This window comes from Leopardus geoffroyi, chromosome C3 (genome assembly GCF_018350155.1).
Source record: "Leopardus geoffroyi isolate Oge1 chromosome C3, O.geoffroyi_Oge1_pat1.0, whole genome shotgun sequence".
NCBI lineage: Eukaryota > Metazoa > Chordata > Mammalia > Carnivora > Felidae > Leopardus > Leopardus geoffroyi.
The window spans coordinates 48,816,583-48,836,633 of record NC_059338.1 but is presented as its reverse complement, the minus strand read 5'-3'; the positions used below and the strand labels follow the sequence as shown (position 1 = coordinate 48,836,633).

At 50.7% G+C, this 20,051-nt stretch overlaps 1 protein-coding gene across 6 annotated transcripts in view; it reads left to right on the top strand.

The window, feature by feature from the left end:
- RALGPS2 (Ral GEF with PH domain and SH3 binding motif 2) overlaps nucleotides 1-3,393 on the top strand; it is a 201,014-nt gene extending 197,621 nt beyond the window's left edge. For all 6 annotated transcript variants that reach the window (XM_045452761.1, XM_045452758.1, XM_045452759.1 and 3 more), the window contains one exon: nucleotides 3,145-3,393. In XM_045452761.1, the coding sequence (XP_045308717.1) occupies nucleotides 3,145-3,378 (234 nt within the window). In that variant the 3' untranslated portion in view covers nucleotides 3,379-3,393. The remainder of the gene's footprint in view (nucleotides 1-3,144) is intronic.
- Nucleotides 3,394-20,051: the final 16,658 nt, after the last annotated feature.

The window sequence follows — 20,051 nt, the reverse complement described above, 5'->3', positions numbered from 1 at the left end:
ATTCCTACCAACAGTGCACAAGTTCCATTTTCTCCACATCCTCACCAAGACTTGTTGCTTCTTGTGTTTTTTTACGCTAGCCATTCTAACTGGCATGTGTTCTTGGTTTTCATTTCCGAATCAAATTCACTGTAAACAACGAGTTCCCTCTACACACCTATTAGAATGGCCCAAACCCCAAACAATGGCAGCAACGAATGCTGGTGAGGTTGAGGATAACAGGAGCTCTCATTCATCGCTGTGGGGGGCAGGGGGGATGCAAAATGGAATCCACACTTTGGAGGACAGTTGGCAGTTTGTTACAAAATTGAACATACTCTCTTATGATCCAGCAAGGTACTCCTTGGTAATTACCCAAAGGAGTTGAAAACTTCCATCCGCACAAAAACTTATACACAGATATTTATAGCAGCTTTATTCATAATTTTCAAAACCTGGAAGCAAACAAAATATCCTTTTGTAGGTGAATGAATGAACCAACTGTGGCCCATCTAGACCATGAAATATTATTCAGCCTGCAAGGGGGTGGGGAAGGAAGAGCTATCGAGCCATGAAGACGTGGAGGAAACTTTAACACATGTTACTAAATGAAAGAAGCCAAACTATAAAGGCTACTTACTGTACAATTCTAAGTAGCTGACAGTCGGGAAAAAGCAAAACTACCGGGACAGTAGGCAGATGAGTGGTTGGGGCGCCCGGGTGGCTCAGTCAGTTGAGCATCCGACTCGATTTCAGCTCAGGTCATGATCTCACAATTCATGAGTGCAAGCCCCGCTGTCAGTGCAGAGTCTGCTTGGGATTCTCTCTCTCCCTCTCTGTCTTTTTCATGCCCCTCCCGCACTCTCTCTCTCTCACAATAAATAAATAAAATTAAAACAAAACAAAACACAACAAAAGATCAGTGGTTGCCAGGGACTAGTGGGGAGGGAAGGATGAATAGACCAAGCCCAGAGGATGGTTAGGGCAGTGAAACTATTCTGTAGGACATTACAATGGTGCATACATGTTATTATAGATTTGTCAAGACCCAAAGACCGCCAAGACCACCCAGAGTGAACCCTAATGTCGACCCTGAACTTTGGTTGATAACGATGTGTCAGTATGGGTCCACTGATTGTAACAAAAGTACTGCTCTGCGGGGCGGGGAAGCTGAGAGCATTCGGAGACCGTGTGTCATCACGGGGAAGGGAGCACACGGGGACTCTCTGCTTTCCGCTCAGTTTCACTGTAAACCAAAAGCTGTTCTAAGAAATAAAGTCTTTTTTTTTTAAGACTTCATGAATTTAGCACACTGGATTTTCACATTTAACACCGATCGCCAAGTTAAAGAAACACCTCCAAACATTTAATTAAATTCACAAATTCAATGCAGCAGATCCTTCTAAAAGCTCTAAGTGCATTAACTATACAAAACATCGCAATTCCAAAACCGCTTCATACCTTTATATCGAAACGTGTTAAAAAAGTGCTAATGATGTGGATTTCACTTTCTGTCTCATCCTAAACTCCACGCCTTCCCGGGGTGCCAATTTTGACACCTTCTTAGGATTTCAGTGATTTTACCAAACACTATTTTTACCTTCCTAGGGATTTTAACAACCTTACCAGACCAAAAGAAAAAGGGAAAGAACCGCCTCAAACCGCTGGAGTTTGTGAAAGTCTGGGTGGTTGAAGAATTGATTCTGGGTCAGGATGTAAGCCTGGGTTGCAAAGTCTGATGAGAAGAATCCAAATATGGACAGTCTCCTTTTTATAATTAAACTTTGTTACTTCAGTAAGACTTTTCAAGCCCACACCTTTAGGGAAGGTTTTCAGTTTTGCAGCATTGTATTTTCCCCCCCAGAAATGAGATGAATTGGCATCTTGCTTGGCCAGGGTTGCCTCATGATATATTGCCCTGGTCTGTTAGCGTTATTAAAAACGTGCGGCTCCTTGCTGGCGGTGTATTATCACCTATAGGGCCATCTCGAACTTCCATCCCCTGAGGAAGAAGGCACCAACTCTCTGCAGATACTGCTCCTCCCAGGCCCACTGCAAACACAGGGGGACCCTCCCTAATGAGTCATCCCTAGTGACCTCAGGATTGAGAAGCCCTGTCCTGGGACGGTGCCTGCTTTCTCAAAAAAAAAAAAAAAAAAAAAAAAAAAAATTAGCTGACTCAGAGTTCCCTGTATTTATTCTTTCTTGCTTTCACAGAGAGAAACAAGCACATCTCTCTCTTTTATAAACAGATTTATAATTAGTAGAAGAAACAAAAGACCTGTTTACATGAAATCCCCCACTTACTGAAGTCAATACAAATTAACATAGTCCCTTCTATTCACCCTTTTTTTTTCACCTCCAGCCACTTGTCTGTATACTTTTAAGGTTTTTTTGTTTGTTTTGTTTTCGGAGTATTGGAGCAAACCCGCATTCCTTCTCTGGCTCAGCCTCTTCTAATTAATGCCCAAATGGTCAGGGCTTGATTCAGGAACCCCTTTGGCTCCTTTGTCCTTGCAGCGCTGCCCTTGACATTCTTGAAAGCATTCTTGCTTTCTGGCAACAACAAGATGTTCCAGACCCCATCCTGATTTTTTTCCTGCCTCTTAAAGACAAGGAATCAGCTGTCTCTATGGAATCCTCATTGCTGGTAGTGGAGAATGATATTAGAGACCGCAGTCTGGGAGGTTGGGGTGCACGTGAGCATGGGGGTGAGGGACGGGGGCAAGGGCGCCGCCTTGGTGGTAACAGAGACTGGAAAATATTTCTTTCTTTCTTTTTTTAATGTTTACTCGTTTTTGAGAGACAGAGATAGAGCGTGAGTGGGGGAGGGGGAGAGAGAGGGAGACACAGAATCTGAAGCAGGCTCCGGGCTCGGAGCTGCCAGCACAGAACCCGACGCGGGGCTCGAACCCATGAGTGAGGGAGGTTATGACCTGAGCTGCAGCTGGACGCTCACCCGACTAAGCCACCCAGGTGCCCCTGAAAAATATTTCTTTTAAAGATAAGGTGTTCATAGCACTCTTCTCCAACTTAATAGATGTGCCTTGTAGCTTCCTTTACGTTTTTTACACCGTGAACCTTCAGTGACCACTCAGTCTTTCTCTGCGCTGACCTAAACAGTAAGTCACAAATTCAGCCATTCTCACCCACTCCTCCCTGCAGGGGAAGGAAGCCGACAGAGATCAATCTCCCCACTCACAGACACTGGATCACCACCTCCCCCTTAGAAGGACACTACCCTGCAACGATTGGTTTTCAACTGTTTTCTCCACGGTACACTCCAAGGGAGTGGGGGCAGGGTGCTCAAACAACTTCCTATTTCGGATGGATTCCCCTGGAATCAAGGGTCAAGGGTCAAGGATGGTTTTGAGACCGGACAGGACAGAGGTAAGGTGATTGTCGAGGAGTCCGTTGTGACAGCTCAGAATGAGACCCTCAAACCAAGGGAGCGGCAGAAATGAGGAGGAAGATGGGGAGCTGGAAATGACCTCGTGTCTGGATAGAATAGACAAGGGTGCATCCCACGTGCCTGTTCTAGTCTCTGGGAGGATGCCGGAACCAGCCGCTGCATGAGCGAGAGACAGAGAGAACAAAGTGGACGTAGAGGTCTGTCAGGGGTCAGGGGGGAGTTTGGCTTTGACCTATAGAGTTCAAGGTGTTTCCATTCAGATGGAAACATCCAACAGTCGGTTGGACACATGGGTCAGAATTTCTAACGTGAACCACAGGCAGAGAAAGCCTCCCCAGTGAAAGGCAGGTGGTGCGGGGCTGTCTGTTGCCAAGGGGTGTTCTCCAGGGGCCGTCAACAGCTTGGGCTGTTGTTTGCTTACACTGCTTGGGAAGACTTGGAGACTCTTCTGTTTTTCTAATTCTCATTTCGTCTGAGTCCTTGCCAGGAATCCCTGATGTTTTTACTTAATACCGGAGTTCCAACCAAAATTAGCCAACAGCCCAAGAGGCTGGGACCCAGAGAAGGGGCTGACCGCCTCTCCCCATTGCCAACCCTAGAGAACAAGGGGAGGGTGGTGGAGACCCGGAGCCAAGGTGACAGAGGCTTTTGGAGCAAGCCCTGGCCATTCCAGAAGATGGTCTCCGCCTCTCTCCAGGTTTTCCTGGTAGGCTCTGGAGCCTCTGGAGGAACCACGCAGGTGAGGAATACAGGGGGTTGCAGAGAAAAGACCCTCTGCCACCTCCCAAGCAGCCATCCGGGGGGTGCTGTGCAGCGAGTCTGGCCTGAGTGTCACCTGCCCCCAGGACTCCGCCTTGGCCAAGGCAGTGGCTAGGCCCCACCTTCAGGGAAACTGCTGCTCTTTCCTGGGACCTTCTGCGGGACTGTGCTCATCTGAGAGTGTTGTTTGAATTCGGACAGGCACCGGGCGGCCTGTTTTCACTCAGGGTCTGGGTTTGGCAACCTGGATCTCGGTTGTTTACCTAATCTAGTGTTGGGTTATGTTTTTCCCCTTTACTGATTACAAGAAGGTGCCAAATGTAATCAACCCCCTCACCCTCATCACTGTTCCCCACTCTGAGCCAGAGAAAGTCAGATGTGGAGAAGGAGCTCTCTCCAGACTACCGGCTACTCCAGGGGCCCTGTTTCCATCCCGATGGCTCATCTTTCCCCAACGCAGACCCAACCTAGTGAGCTCCGTCTCCACGCTGCTCCCTTCTCAGCCCACACGCTCCCTGCCCCTTCCCAACTCCCAGCCTGGGTTGCCCTTCCCATTTGTCTATACCAGCTGAGATCACACCCATCCTTCCAAGCTGAACTCAGCCTCCATTGCTCCTGGACCGCAGGGGTGGGGACTCAGCCATTCTCGAGCCCACCACCACCACCACCACCACCCCCCCCCGTCCCTCTTTCTGCCTGGGTTGGGGTATGGGCTAGAGCTGGCCACAAAGTTCCAGCTGCTTCCTGGGGTTGTTGGGAAATGACAGCTTCTGCTGTGTTAAGACTTCCTTACTCACTGGGGTTGGGGAGTGACTTTAACCTAACACACGTGGATTAGAGCCTTATGATCCCCACCTGCCAGCGCCTGGAGGGGGCGTGTGTCCTTCTGGGGCCTCAGGGCCTCACGTGTCAAACACCCTGCCGTGAGAGGATGCGGTAAGACCTTTTGCGTGAAGCGTTCAGCGTCCCGCACAGGTACTTGTGAGTCAGCCCCAGCTGCACGACTGCGTCTAGCACATCCCGTCCCCGCCCCCACCATCACAGGGATATACACAGCGTTCTGTACCCATCAGTGGTACATAAATAGCGTTCCGAGGTAAGCCTCTTCTTCATGGTCAAGTTTTGCAAATGTAAGCAGGGACGGGGGCCAAGTTTCGCAGAGCCAGAGACACTGCAGAAGCTGCCAGTGATGCATGGGACTCAGCTGCCCATGGGGCGGTGGCTGGGGAGGCTGCCCGGGGAGCCTGGCTGGTGCAGACAACACGGGGGGCCACAGGAGACCTTCCTGCGCCCTCCCTCCCTCCCAGCCGCCGCATCTAATCCCACCGCCACACACAGCGGCCCTGGCCTCTGTGCCCCTCCTAGGGAAATGTGTGGACAGAGACGTTCGTCACGCAGTTATTTGTAAGACGAACCTCAATTTTCAACTGTTGGGGAACAATCTGACCATGGCCCAAAATACGTCCCAGAAGACTACGGATGTTAGGTCGAGTCACGGTCCGTAGATGTATTTGGAGCTGAAAGAAAGCTCTTGGGACCGGGGACCTCTTTTTTTTTTTTTTTTTAATTTTTTTTTTTTCAACGTTTATTTATTTTTGGGACAGAGAGAGACAGAGCATGAACGGGGGAGGGGCAGAGAGAGAGGGAGACACAGAATCGGAAACAGGCTCCAGGCTCTGAGCCATCAGCCCAGAGCCTGACGCGGGGCTCGAACTCACGGACCGCGAGATCGTGACCTGGCTGAAGTCGGACGCTTAACCGACTGTGCCACCCAGGCGCCCCAAGGGACCGGGGACCTCTTGAGCTGAAAAGGAGGCTCCGGGAGGTGAGGGCCTGGTGGCCATAGACGTCCCCGTGCGCCTCTGGGCTCCTCCCAAGGGCCGGGTCCCCAGGAGTCGAGAGGAAAGTAGAGATGGGACCACAGAGGAGACACACGAGGCCCAATCCAGGCTACGGCGTGGGTCACCAGGAAGCAAGTCACTGAGGTCTCAAAAGACCAGGAGGACCTCGCCAGGTGCTGCAGGTGCTCCCAGCTGACTGCAGCAAACAGGGTGAGGGCCGCTCTGGGAGGCATGACGCTCCGGGAGAGAAGGCACGGACTTTGCAGGCTGAATTTAGATCCCAGCACCATCACTTACGGTAGTAAGTGATCCAGCTGATCTGGAACAAGCTGTTAACCTCCCTGGGGCTTACTTTTCTCATCTGTGAAATGGGCATTCGTGATCCCCATCTGAGCATTACGAGAGGCCGAGGATGAGAAGGTACAGTCCCTGCCTGCTCATGACAAGCACTCGACAGATATTAGTTGCCAACACTTACTATTGGCAGGGCTGGAGGGGAAGCGGGGCACTCCGTCTCCAAACCCGCGATGCTCCCACCGAACCGCGTGATGGGAGGGACAGAAAGAGTGGGAGGGCAGGAGGCACAGAAGCCCCAGGCGGCTTCCGGGAGAGTGCAGGGCAGGGGAGTGGTTGCCCCCATACAAGTTCTGTGATCAAACTTGAGGATGATCTTGCGACCTCTCTTGGCCAAATCTGCCAACCGGAACCCTGAAGTTGTGAAGTGCCTGGCTGGAGGGAGTCCCCCTGTGTGCCCTTCGCCCCGTGTGACAGGAGGAGCACTGGACTGGGGTTCAGGCCCCTGGATTCACATCTTGATCCCACCGTGTGTTACGAGTCCTCAGGCAAGTACCTTGGAGCTTGATCAGACCTCACGCCCGGTGCAAATTAGGATCCCCTGGAGACCTATCAAAACCAAACAAACCAAAGGAGGCCCGGGCCCCCAGAGAACCTCATTTCATTGATGAGGCTGGGGCACAGGGATCACCTTTTCTCAAACTTGGCTCTAGCTTGGAGTCACCTGGGGCATTTTAAAGACCACTGATGCCCGGGTCCCACGCCAGCGATTCTGGCATAGTTGCTACGGCGGGAAGCCTGGACAGTGGCGTTTTCAAAGCCGCGTAGGTGATCCTAATACACAACAAGAACACATCTCACCCGGAGGCATCTCCACAGCAGGCTTGCGTTGCACTGGCTGATTGCCGGGCTTTGTCAGACTTCCGTTCCTGCTCAGAAAGGGACACCTCAAGAGAGAGCCCAGAGGGCCCAGAGGCCAGCAATGCCCAGCGCAGCTTGCGAAGCTGAGGCCCGGGTTGGGCAGGCGGCCTGGCTGCAGGGATTCCTGCTGGGTGCCTGTGCCCTCCCCGCTCCCGGCGAGGTGAGTGTGCCGGCTGGACACCGAGCTGCACGGGGCTGTGTGTCTGTGGCCCCCGCCCCCCGGGCAGCACCTGCAGACGCCCAGGGCAGACGAGGGCGGGAGGGTCCACCGCCGCTGATGCCGGAGACGGGTTTGGGACTTGAATACTGGGGGTCCTACGTGGGCTTTTTCAACATGTGTCAGACGTTCTGCTGGGCCCCGAGGACACAGATGAACAGATGTAGGTGATCGTCTGGCGGAGAGGCACGGGGCGGGGAAAGGCCATGCAGGCCGAGGAGCAGGCCCATGGAGGCACGGGGCTGTACCTGGGGCAGGGGTGACGGACGGGCAGGGACCTGGGCAGGCCCCCTGTGCCACACCGAGGCGCTCCGGCCGTTTCCTGGCGGCCCCGCTTCTCACGCACGTGAGCCTCGGTGGAGTAAAGTGTCACAGTCACGAGACAGACAGTGCTGCCCTTCTGCCTCCACCTGCCATCACGGGACCCCTCCTTCAAGGGGCCATAGTTCTGGGAGCCCCCCGGGGGTCCTCAGTGCACCAGACGGCTCCGCAGCACACCCCCGTCTCCTGCTGTGCCTCCAGCCCAGTCCCTGGAAACGTATCCACTGCTCAGTGCTCCCCAGAGCCCAGGAAGGGGCCCCGGGCCACCGCGATGGCTGCTGAGGTGTCTCCGTGTGGCACGACGTCATGTGGGCCTGGTGCTCGCTTCTGACAGCACTTGGGGGACTCCCTCCCTCCCTTGTGTGTATTGACCTTCCCGCTAGAACCCCCCAGAGGTCCTGGAAGCCACTCCTCTCCTCCGGACGGCCACCCCAAGCCCTGCCTTCTTCCCCCTTCCTTCCCTCAGGTCGAGTCGTCCCCCTGGAGGCTCCTCGGTCCCTCCTAGAAACGTTCCCCGGCATCCAGAATCCTGAGAGCGCCCGAGATGGGAAGGTAAGCCCGAGAGGGACAACATCCGCTCTCCTTCTTGGAGAAACAGGACAGAAAACTGCAAATCCGTTTGTCCTTCTGGGGCAGGGTCAGGCTCTTAAGCTTCAAGACCCGAGCACCAGGCGAGGTGAGGCGTCCGCTCCACACCAGCCACCGCGAGCTGTTGGAGCTTCACGACTTGTGAGCGTGTTCACTGGCATTTTCTCACAAGACTCACAACCAGCCTGTGACGCAGGAGTTGTTATGGTCCTCGTTCCGTGAATAAGTGGATTGAGGCTCAGAGGGGTTAGGTGTATTGACTGAGGGTTGCCCAGCCAGGGCAAGGAATCAAAGAATCAGAATCAAATGCAAGCGCTTTGCACCCCCCCCCCCGCCCCCCAAAACTGGCTGCATCAAACTGCCGACAGCATTTCTGAAACTATGAAGGGTTACACAACTGCCAGGCATTAATAATTATTATCGCTTCCACCCCGTGGCGCTTGGCTTGAAGCCCCTGTACGGCCTTCAGCCCTGCCACACTGCACATGCCCCCTTTCCCCTGGCCTGTCCCTCACTGGTCCTGCATGAAGAGCCGCCATCAGGAATGGGGTAGGATGAGCTTGAGACTCTCATGGCCCAGGCTCCCAACAAAAGTCCGGATCCCTGTCTGGTCTCCCACCCGTCTTTGTACTGTCTGGCTGGCTGTCCTGACTCCAAGTGTGTAAAGAGACGCTGAGGTCCCTCAAGCTGCCTCCACTATTTCAAAAGCAGTGCTCAGGGATCAGGACACACATAGAGCAGAGGAGGGCAGCCAGTCTGACTCAGTGTGAGGCTCAGAGGTGACAGGGCCTGGGGGATGTCCCCGTGGGTGTCTCAGCAGTCCAGAGCCATTCTGCCTTCTCAGAGTAGATCCTCACCGTTTTCCCCAAGGTTCCCTTTTCCTGGAATGTGAATTCTTGTTTCTAAAGGTTGCGAGAGTCGGGATAGTGCAGAAGAGACGGAAAGGAGGTGGGGGGAGGTTCTGAGGTTTTGCAAGTCAAATACTCCCTAGGAAACATTTCAACATTTCAGCGTATAAAAGGTTGAGAAACATATGGATTGAATTTTGCCGGAGAATACATATATATTTAAAAATTAAAGGGCAAGGATAGGGTTTGGATTTTCTTTTCTTTTTTTTCTTTCTTTCTTCTTCTTTTTTTTTTTTTTTTGGATGATTGGGTGTTTTTCCCCCGCAAAGCACAATTGGAGAATTTTACGGGCAGCCAAACCACTTAAAACATCCTGAGACGTTAACCAGACCTCAAACCATCCAGGTGACCCATCACCCAGCTCAGCAGGTAAACAAGCTGTCTGCCCCTCTCCCTGTCTCTGAGTGCACATTCCTGCCTTGCCCCAGAGGCTGCGTCTACACGAGGAAATGGTGATTGCAAGTATTCCCACCACCAGCTGGCACACACTGGCTGCAGCGTGTGGGACTGTTTGCCTGGGTTCATCCGCTGGGAGTTCCAGAATGTTGCCAAAAGTCCGGTGGGGGCCGGCGGCGCTAGCCTTGACCTCTCTCTGCGGCGTTTTCTCATCTGACCAATGGGAACAATAATAGCACTTACCTCAGATTTACTTATTGAGAAGTGGGTGGGTAAGGACATGTAAAATGCTCAGACCTGTGCCTCGCACCCTTCCGAGGGCTTGGCACTCAAAAAAGAATCTGTGGGATGATGATTATACATGATTGTATATCAATACCCAGAGTGGGGTTTTTTTTTTTTTAATGTTTATTTATTTTTGAGATAGAGACAGAGCATGAACGGGGGAGGGGCAGAGAGAGGGAGACACAGAATCCAAAGCAGGCTCCAGGCTCTGAGCTGTCAGCACAGAGCCGGACGCGGGGCTCGAACTCACAGACAGTGAGATCATGACCTGAGCCGAAGTCGGACGCTCAACCGACTGAGCCACCCAGGCGCCCCGAGAGTGGGGTTTTTTAATTCAGGACTTTGGGAAGAGGACAAAAGGATTCATTGACTAATCATTCGTTTCTTCGACAAGTACTTATTATGGAGGGCCTACCCCACCACTCTGCAATCACAGATCTCCCCGATACCTCAGCGACTCACAACAACAAAGCGTCTTTCTTGCCCGTGCTACTGCTCCACCTGGTCTTGGCCAAGGGTCAAGGGCAAACAGAACCACCACCGCCCGGTAAGGGGTCACCGGTCACCACACCAGAATGAAAGGGGATTGCAACCAGTCAAGTACCAGCTCTTCAACATCCCTTCTGGAGGTGGCACGTGTCACGTTCACTCACATTTCAGGAGTCCAAACAAATCACATGACCATTCCAGAGGAGTGGGTGGGGGGAGGGGTGTAGTTCTATGCGGGCCAGAAGGAGCAGACCCGGAAGGGGCGGCGGGGCGGCATCCGGTGGTCCAGCAACTGCTCTGGAGGCTTGACATCTGTCAGCAAACTAAACAGACCAAACCTCTGCCCTCGGAGAGCTTAGTGAAGGGAGAAAGACAACGAGCATAGTAAACTAAGGGCTTCATTCTTATATTACTTTTACTTTTTTTAATGTATTTATTTTTGAGAGAGAGAGGGAGAGAGAGAGCACGAGCAGGGAAGGGGCAGGGAGAGGGAGACACAGAATCTGAAGCAGGCTCCAGGCTCTGAGAGGTCAACACAGAACCCGACGCGGGGCTCGAACCCACGAACCGTGAGATCATGACCTGAGCCAAAGTGGGACACTCAACCAACTGAGCCAGCAGGTGCCCCTACAATTTTCAATAGGATGGTTGGGGTAGGCCTCATTAGGAAGGTGAAATTTGAACAAAGACTTGAAGGAGGTGAGGGGGCGAGCCATGCAGACATCTGGAGGAAGAGTGTTCTAGCTGGAGGGAACAGCTGGTGCAAAGCCCAGAGCCTGGTGTGTTTCAGGAAGGGCAGAAGGTCATGGCGCCAGGATGGGGTGTGCGAGGGGAGGGCAATGGCACGAGGAAATGCTGGAGAGATTGGACTAACAATTTAACAGGATAGTTAACAGTGGTTCTTTACTGCCTTTCTTCCTTTGTTCATTTGTGTGTTTCTTAAATTCCACGTAGGAGTGAAGTCATACGGTATTTGTCTTTCTCTGACTTCTTTCACTTGGCACAAGGTCCACTGGATCCATTCGTGTTGTTGCCAATGGTATGATCTCCTTCTTCTTGATCGCCGGGTGATAATCCAGTGTATATACACACTACATCTTCTTAATCCATTCAGCTATAGAATATGGAATCCATATAGAATTCAATATGGAATCTAAACTAATTAGCACTGTATATGAATTACACTGGAATTTGAAACATTTTTTTTTTTAAAGAAAGAAATTGACAAGTGAAAAAGAAAAAGGATACTGGGCTGCTATGTGGAGGGTAGACCATGGGGAAGCAGGGAGACCAGTCAGCCCAGCCACCCTCTGTGACAAGAATGCAAATGACCTGCTGGTCCGGGACAGGTTTGCTTGTTAACCTCATGAAAAGATTGACACTTGGTCAGCCCTGCTGGTCTCTTCCAACCAGGCCCACAGTCCTGGGCAAGTGGGCTCAGAGTTTCTTCTGTGTTTCTTGCATACAAGGGTGGGGCGGGTCAGGGGAGACCATTGTTAGTTTAAAGCATTTTGAGAGAAAGTGTATCTTCTTGCTCTTATTTCCCACATGGATTTAAATTAGGCACCACCTCCCCCCCCCCAAAAATTCTCTGCTTCCTGGAAATCTGACCCCCTACCCTCAGCAACAGAGGTACAAGACCTAATTACTTAGTCACACAATGGCAGTATTAATTACGACCTGCATCTTCTTTAGGATGAGAAAGGCTTCCTAAGCAGACGGGTGACCCGTGTTCCCTGCCCTCAGTGAATGTGTAGTCATCGAGTCTCCCCAAGGGCTGTGTGGTGGGAAGAGGTGTGGGCTCAATTTCTGGCCTGGTTACTACTTCTGGCTCTGCCTCTGATAAAAGCTGGCCTCTGTGGAGCGCTTTCAAATGCATGAGCTCATTTGAAACCCACAATCACCCTGGGAAAGAGCTGATTTCATGATCCTTATACCCATTTTACAGATAGAGGAACCAGCCCAGAGAGGCTAGGTGACATGAGACTACACAGGAGAGACGTAAGATTTGAACCCAGGTCCCTGCTCCAAAGCCTACTGCGTCACATGGCTGCTAGGAGCCACCCCACTCCTCTTTCTGCTCCCCCTTCCCACTGAGCCCTCCCTATGAGTCTAGGCAGGCCCTGTGACCTGTTTTAACCAGTAAAACACGGGGGAAATGAGTGCATAATTTCTGAGGCTGGGCCTGACGAGATAGACAGTTTCTGTGAGCCTTCGCCATTTGGAACTCCCCCTCTTGAAAATCTGCCGTTGTGTGAGAAATCCAACTCTTCCGTGGCCACCGTTCTGTGAGCAAGTTCAAGCCTCATGGAGGGAGGGAGGCTGCACGGTGAAACGTGGAAGTGCCAGACACATAAAGGAAGTCGTCTTGACCTTCCAGGCCAGCCAAGCCGCCAGCCAAATACACCCAAGTGAACGGCTCCTGCCAACTTGCATAGAGGAGAAGAGTCCGACCTAAACTCCTGACCCACAGAATCATTGGCAAATAGAAGAGTTATTGTTTTAAGACACTAAGTTGGGAGTAGTTTGGGGGACGGCAATAGATCATGGAAACCCCTTCATATGACAAGAGAAAGGCAACAGCCAACTCGATTCTTCTTTCCTCCCTTCCTCCCCTTCGCAAATGTTTATCAAGTACCTACTACATGCAAGACACTGTGCTAGGTGTGGATACAGAAACAAGCAAGGCGGTCACAGCCCTTCAGGAGCCTCGTATATAGCAGGGGAGACCGTGTGTAGAAAGGTACGTATGTTAAAGCACAAAATACAGAGCAAAAAAGGGCACCAACTCAGGAGTGCTTGACTTCACCTGGAACACAGGTCAATGAAGACTTCACAAACATGGCATATAAATGAAATCTCAAAGAACGAGTGGGTGCTTCTCGAAGAGATGAAGGAAGAGGGCCATTGTGGGCAGAAGAAATAGTTCAAAGACAAAAGACACAAGAGCAGGACACACAGGGAGGATGACAGGTCTGTGTATTCAGTTCCTTCTAGAAGCCAGGAACTGTGCTGGGATTTGGTTATCTGAGCTGAACGCTGTCCTTCGCCCACCCCCAGCTCAGGGCAAGCTTTGCTCGTATCAATTGCTTTATCTGTCATCATGCAAAGCATTAAGATGTTGAATGGCATCTTAAGTCCAGGTAGATGCTCCCTGCATAGGTCAATCTAGGTCCCTGATCCATGACACCCCCCTTCATAGAATTTCATCGATAAGCACTTTGCAAGAACTTTTGTTGAACTAGCTACAAGCCCATCTGTGTTAGTCTGCTCAGTCTGCCATGACAAAATAGCACAGACTGGGTGGCTAAATCAACACAGATTGTACTTTCTTGCAGTTCTGTATTTTCTTGCTGGAAGTGCAAGGTCAGGGTGCCGGCACAGTTGGGTTCTGGTGAGAACCCTGCTTCCAGCTTGCTGCCTTCTTGCTGTGTCCTCACATGGTGGAGAGAGCGCTCTGATGTCTCTTCCTTTTCTTCCAAGGGCACTAATCCCATCATGAAGGCCCCATCCTCATGACCTCATCTGAACCCAATCGTGTCCCAAAGGCTCCACCCTCAAATGCCATCACATTGGGGGTTATGGCTTCAACCTATGAATTTTGGAGAGACACAAACATTCAGCCCATAACATTATCTAACCAAGTTATCATCTGGATGACTGTCCTTCATCTTGACCTGGAGATGTCTCAATGGGAATCTTCGCTAAAGTTCATGTTTCACCCCAGAGTTTGATATCCCAGTGATCCTCCAGTCTGGAGACCTGATTATTAAAGGAAACGAGACCATTTCCTCTGCTAATGGCTTACAAGTTCTGTGTTTAATGATCTTTTCAGAAGCTTTGGCCAAGGTTCGGATCTGTCGGTTTTGGAATCTACCTCTTTTTCCATTTTTAAAAACCCGGTTCCAAAGCTGCTAGCCTCCTGGCACCTCTGCCTTCCCAAGACTCCTCAGAGAGGCCCAAGCAGGTTTTGTGGATTTTCTTGTCAGGTTCTGTCCATGCTCTGGGATGTAAATGAACTAGTTCAAGGGTGCTGGGCACTCCCTTCCTTGCGGGACGGGACAATTTCTTGAAGTATTAATGGGGACATTTTCATCTCTAAATGTCGTGGCCCCAAGACTGGTGAAGGTAGCTGGGTCTGTATGTATTCCCTCCTCATGGGGGAGCTTTGTACAATGGCCCCAAATAGAAGCATTAGCCTGGCTGTCTATTTCTGACATTGGTTGAAGAGAAAATGATAAATATTTTTTTAATGCTTATCTATTCTTCAGAGAGAGAGAGAGAGACAGAGCACAAGTGGGGGAGGGGCAGAGAGAGAAAGGGAAACAGAGAATCTGAAGCAGGCTTCAGGCTCTGAGCCGTCAGCACAGAGCCCGACACGGGGCTCAAACTCACGAACTGCGAGATCGTGACCTGAGCCGAAGTCGGACGCTCAACCGACTGCACCACCCAGGTGCCTGAGAATGCGATAAACATTTTTAATGGCCACCAGAAGAGTAAGGAACAGAATTCCCTGAGGTAAAAAAAAAAGTCCTTAATCAGGGTAGGAGGGAGCAGGGTTGGGCAGTGCTGAGGAAGTGTAGGCCCTGGGTGGATGGCCGCGTTGTGCCCCTGGGGAAGCGACGGCATGGTGCCAGGGTGCCCCATCTTAGCCGTGGTTACCCCACATGTGGCATTGAAACGGCCAAGGCCTTCAAGGGGCTCTTCTCTTGGAGGACGAGGAGCCTGCCCACCTGAAACTGTGTGGCCTCGGGCAAGTTCCTGAAACTCTCTGGGTCTCAGTTTCTTTGTATGTAAAATAGGGACGTTCATATTATTTGTCTCCGGACTGTAACGAGGATCAAATGAGCTCGTGTGTTGTAAGCACTTAGAACAGCGCCAGGCACACAATACCCGTGCTGGTGAGGAGGGGGAGCAGTATTCAGAGGGGCTGCCTCCGAATCCTAGGGAAAGGAGAAGCTTTGGTAATAATTTAAATTGGGTTTCCTGCCAAACCGGCAGGATATGAACTCAGAGCCAGGTTGAAGTGAATCTGGAGAAATTAGAGAAACATGACCTTTCTTGTGCATTTGAACGCATGAACCAAGATTCCCATCTGCTGGGCTCTCTCACTCCTGGGTCAGATTACACTTCTCTCTCAATATTGCTTGTTTTGCCCTTTGTGGAGCGGGCAGCACCTGAGTGGGCTCTCACGTCCCCTCCCAGCTACCACTTTCCCCAAGCTGTGGCTCTGCCCTTTTCTTACTCTCCTTTCTTACTAATCTTCCCCCATCCCAAATTTCCCATCTTCCTGTAAAACCAGAATGGTCCCCGCACAGATGTCCGCATTGTCAGCCTCAGAATCCGTGAGTGTGACGCTACATGGCAAGGAGGACGTGGGTGGGTTAAAGGATGGAGGGTTGTGGGTAGACTTAAGTTTGCTCACCAGCCGCTCTTAAAATAGGTAGGTTATGGGGGTGGTGGGGGCGGGCAAGAGAACTTCCAGGATCCTCACGATGGACTGGAGGAGGGAGGCAGAGAAATGGCGGCGTGAGAAAGACATGGCTGAACATCCTCGGTCTTGGAGGCGGAGGAAGACGCCACTAGGTAAGGGACGTGGGCGACCTTCTAGAAGCCACAGAAGACAAGGAAACTGCTTCCCCCCCGAGAGCTTCCAGAAGGAACGCAGACCCGTGACACCTTGATTTTATAAAGTCCGTTGAGACCGGTGTCAGACTTCTGACCTCCAGAATTGTAAAATACGGATTTGTGGTGCTTTAAGCCACTCTATTTGTGGTCATTTGTTAGAGTATCAGCCGAAAACAAATACGCAACAGCGGTCACCATTAACACAAAAGTAAACAAAAACACTTGTTTTTGCAAAGCTTTAGCTTTCCTGACACTATTCAGGAGTTCTTGGCCTTCTCTTTGTCCTTGTGTCTCTGCCCCTCAGTCCAGGAGGGATGCATGTTCTTTTACGCTGAGTTTTGTTTTTGTTTTTGTTTTTGTTTTTTTAAAGATTTTTGTAAAGTTTACTTTGTTAGAGAGGGAGAGAGAGAATCCCAAGCAGGCTCCGTGCTGTCAGTATAGAGCCCGATGCAGGGCTTGAACTCATGAACTGTGAGATCATTACCTCAGCTGAAATCAAGAGTCGCATGCTTAACTGACTGAGCCACCCCGGGCCCCCCAACATTAAGAGCTTTTTAAGGAGCGCTCTGTTCTGTTTATTTAGACATGTCCCCCTTCTTCAGTGAGTTCATCCCTGGTTATACTCAGAGGCCTTTCTTGTCTAGAACCTCCCGTCCCTCTGGCATAATCCTTGTTCACACCTCTAGGGTCACACCTGCCTTTCCTTTGGACTTTCTAAAGTTTTTTCCAAAATCTAGTACAAGTGACTGACTAGTTAAGGCCCTGTACGAGGTGCTGAAGACATCAAGACACAAAGCCACTCACTTACAAGTAGCTCATATCTATTGAGTGAGATTATATGAAATTGCCTTTTTTTTAGATCTTAAAAAAAAAAAAAAAAAAAGCGAAGTGTCTGTAATAATCCCGTATAGTTGAACTTAAGGAGAGAGAAGACCGTAAGGAACTACCAGTGTGAGAAATACACAACAAGAAGCAGGAACAAGAAGAGGAGTCCCGGTGAAGGGGATTAAAAAAAAAGAAGAAAACAGAAGTGCTGTGAACAAAACTGAGCCCCATCATGGAGAGCACTTGGGGACCACTCTAGAGTGGGTGGTCGGGGGAAGTGACTGGTGTGTCCCCTCCAGGAGCTTGTACCCTGGAAAGACTCAGGGAGATGGGGAAGACCTCAGACATTGAGGACAGGACCCCACTCTGTGGCTTTCTCTGGAGGGAGGGTGAGGAAAGGCAGGAGACGGCCAGTCCAGGAGCCTAGTCAGTTGGAGGGGTGCTTGCGGTAGCCCACATGTAAGATGGTGGTGGCCTAAAGGAAGGCCATGACAATGGGTTGGGGAAGAGTGGGCATATTTAGGATGTGGGACACACAGGCCTTTTTGGTGACAGAGTGGGGGGAGGTGTAAGGAAAGAAGAGGAAAATCTCAGGGAAGTGTCTGGGTTCAGTGTTAGGGGACTGGATAGTTGTGCTACTCCTCAAGATGAGGAGCCCCAAAAGAGAGGCAGATTGGGGAGCCAGCGACATGAGTAGAGGAGAATGGGGAGGGGGGGTAATTAACCATAGTTCTGGAAATGTGTACAAAAATTGTCCCCAATGACCCACACCTCCCAACATCCACAGCCTTGTGTAGTGAGTGCCCTCCTCTTGAATCCAGGCTGGGCCTGGAGCTCTTTTTAACCAATAGCATGTGGTGGAAATGATGCCGTGCCAGGGCTGGGCCTGGGTCATATGAAAGCCTGGAAGCATCTGTCTTTTGTACCTTTTGGAGCCCTGAACCCCCATGTAAGAAGTCTGGCTACCCTGCTAGAGTGACCAAGTGGAGTGACCATTTGGAGAGGCCACTTGGAGAGGAAGAGGCCCTATGACTGCAAGGAGAAAGAGAAGCCCAGTGGTCCCAGGGTCTCAGATGAGCCCACCTTCCGGATATTCCCATCAGTGTGCCAGCCATGTGAGGGAGCCATCTTGGATGTGCCGGCCAGGTACCCCAGGTGTCTGTAGCCCGAGCTGACACCACACAGAGCAGAAGTACCTCTTAGGCAGGCCCAGTGAACCCACAGGGTCTTGAGAGAGAATAAGATGGTGCTTGATGTGGGGGGATTTTTTTATACAAACTTTTTAAAAAATTATAATAAAATACATATACTTTACCATCTTAACTATTAAGTATACAGTTCAGTGGCATTAAGTGCCTATCACCACCCATCCACAGAACTCTCTTCATTTTCTTAAACTGAGCCCCTGTACCCATTAAACGGTAGCTCCCATTTCCCTCTCCCCTCTGCCCCTGGCGATCACCATTCTACTTTCTGTCTCTATGAATTTGACTCCCCTCGGTACCTCGCGTAAGTAGAATCCTACAGCGTCTTTTTGTGACTGGCTTTTTTCACTCAGCGTGATGTCTTCAGGGTTTATCCGTGGTACAGCAGGCGTCGGGATTTTCTTCCTTTCCAAGGCTGAACAATAATCTTGTATTTATACACCACATCTTGTCTGTTCATCCATCAGGGGACACTCGGATTGCTTCCACCTCTTGACTATTGTGAGTAATACTACTATGAACATGGACGTAAAAATATCTGTTCGAGGTCCCGATTTCAATTCTTTTGGTTATAAAGCCAGAAGTGGAACTCCTGGGTAGCGTGGCAGTTCTATTTTCAATTGTTTTGAGGAACTGCCATGCTCTTGTCCCCAGCAGCTGCCCCATCTTACATCCGGGCCAACGGTGTGCAAGGGTTCTAATTTCCCCACACCCTCACCCACACCTTAGTATTTTGTTTCTTAGGTTTTTGGATTTGGGGTTTGTTTTGATAGTAGGCATCCCAGTGCGTGTGAGGTGTTACCTCGTTGGGGTATATGGTTCTCGTTTTAAGCCACTAAGTTCTGAGTCAGTTTGTTATTACAAGTCAGTTTGTTATTACGAAGACACTGAGTTTGTGGCTCCAGTGCTTCCCTGGCCATCTGGTTATCATGGACCCTAAGATGATCGTCACCTCCTCACAAGACCCGCCATCTGTACTTCCCAGTTTCTGGTACCTGGCCAGAATCAAGTCTAGAGCGGCTGCCCTTGAAGGCAACCTTGGAAACGCATGCTGAGAATTTCCCCGGTGCTGTTTTTATACGAATTAGACACCCCTCCTCCCTTGGCTTAATGTAACATGTTGGGGTTGGCTACACAGGTGACTTGTGTCGGAAATACCTGGAGCACCTTCTCGAAGGTAAAAGGTTTTCAGAGCATGGCTGGCCACCCTCACTTTTCTTCATACACATAGACAAGTGTCCGAGAGAGTGCCGGATCCCACGCTCCCAAGCTCCCGAGGGTATTGTAGATTTTCTCGCACGTTCACACGCATATCTGACTGTTCACCCTCTTCCACGTTCACACACTCAAGTACAGGTCAGACCCTGCTGACCCAAGTTATAGTGAGGCACCTTCAAGATAAACCTGGCTGCTGAGATCACCTGGGGGAGCTTTCACAAGTCTCGACGTTCAGGCCACTGCTCATGCCAGTTAAATCATAATCTCTGAGTGCGGAACCCAGGCATCAGTACAGCCAACTTTGAGAACCAAAGATCTTCAGCCATCGTCAAACCCAGGCCCGCAGCAAAGCTGTATATAAATATATAATTTTTAAGTTTTATTTATTTGTTTTGAAAGAGCGAGCATGAGCGGGGAGGGGCAGGGAGAGAGGGAGAGACAGAGAGAGAATCCCAAGCTGGCCCCATGCTGTCAGCGCCGAGCCTGATGTGGAGTTTGATCCCACAAACCATGAGATCATGACCTGAGCCTTAATCAAGAGTCAGGTGCTCAACAGACTGAGCCGCCCAGGCGCCCCTCACTGTGGCTTTGATTTTCATTTCCCTAATGACTGATGATGTTGAGCATCTTTTCAGGTGCTTGTTGGCCATTTATATATCTTCTTTGAAGAAATGACCATTCGAGGCCCAAACATTTCTTACCCCCCAATCCTTACAACACCACTGAGAGGAAAGGATCGTCCGTGTTTTGTTTTGTCTTTTTTTT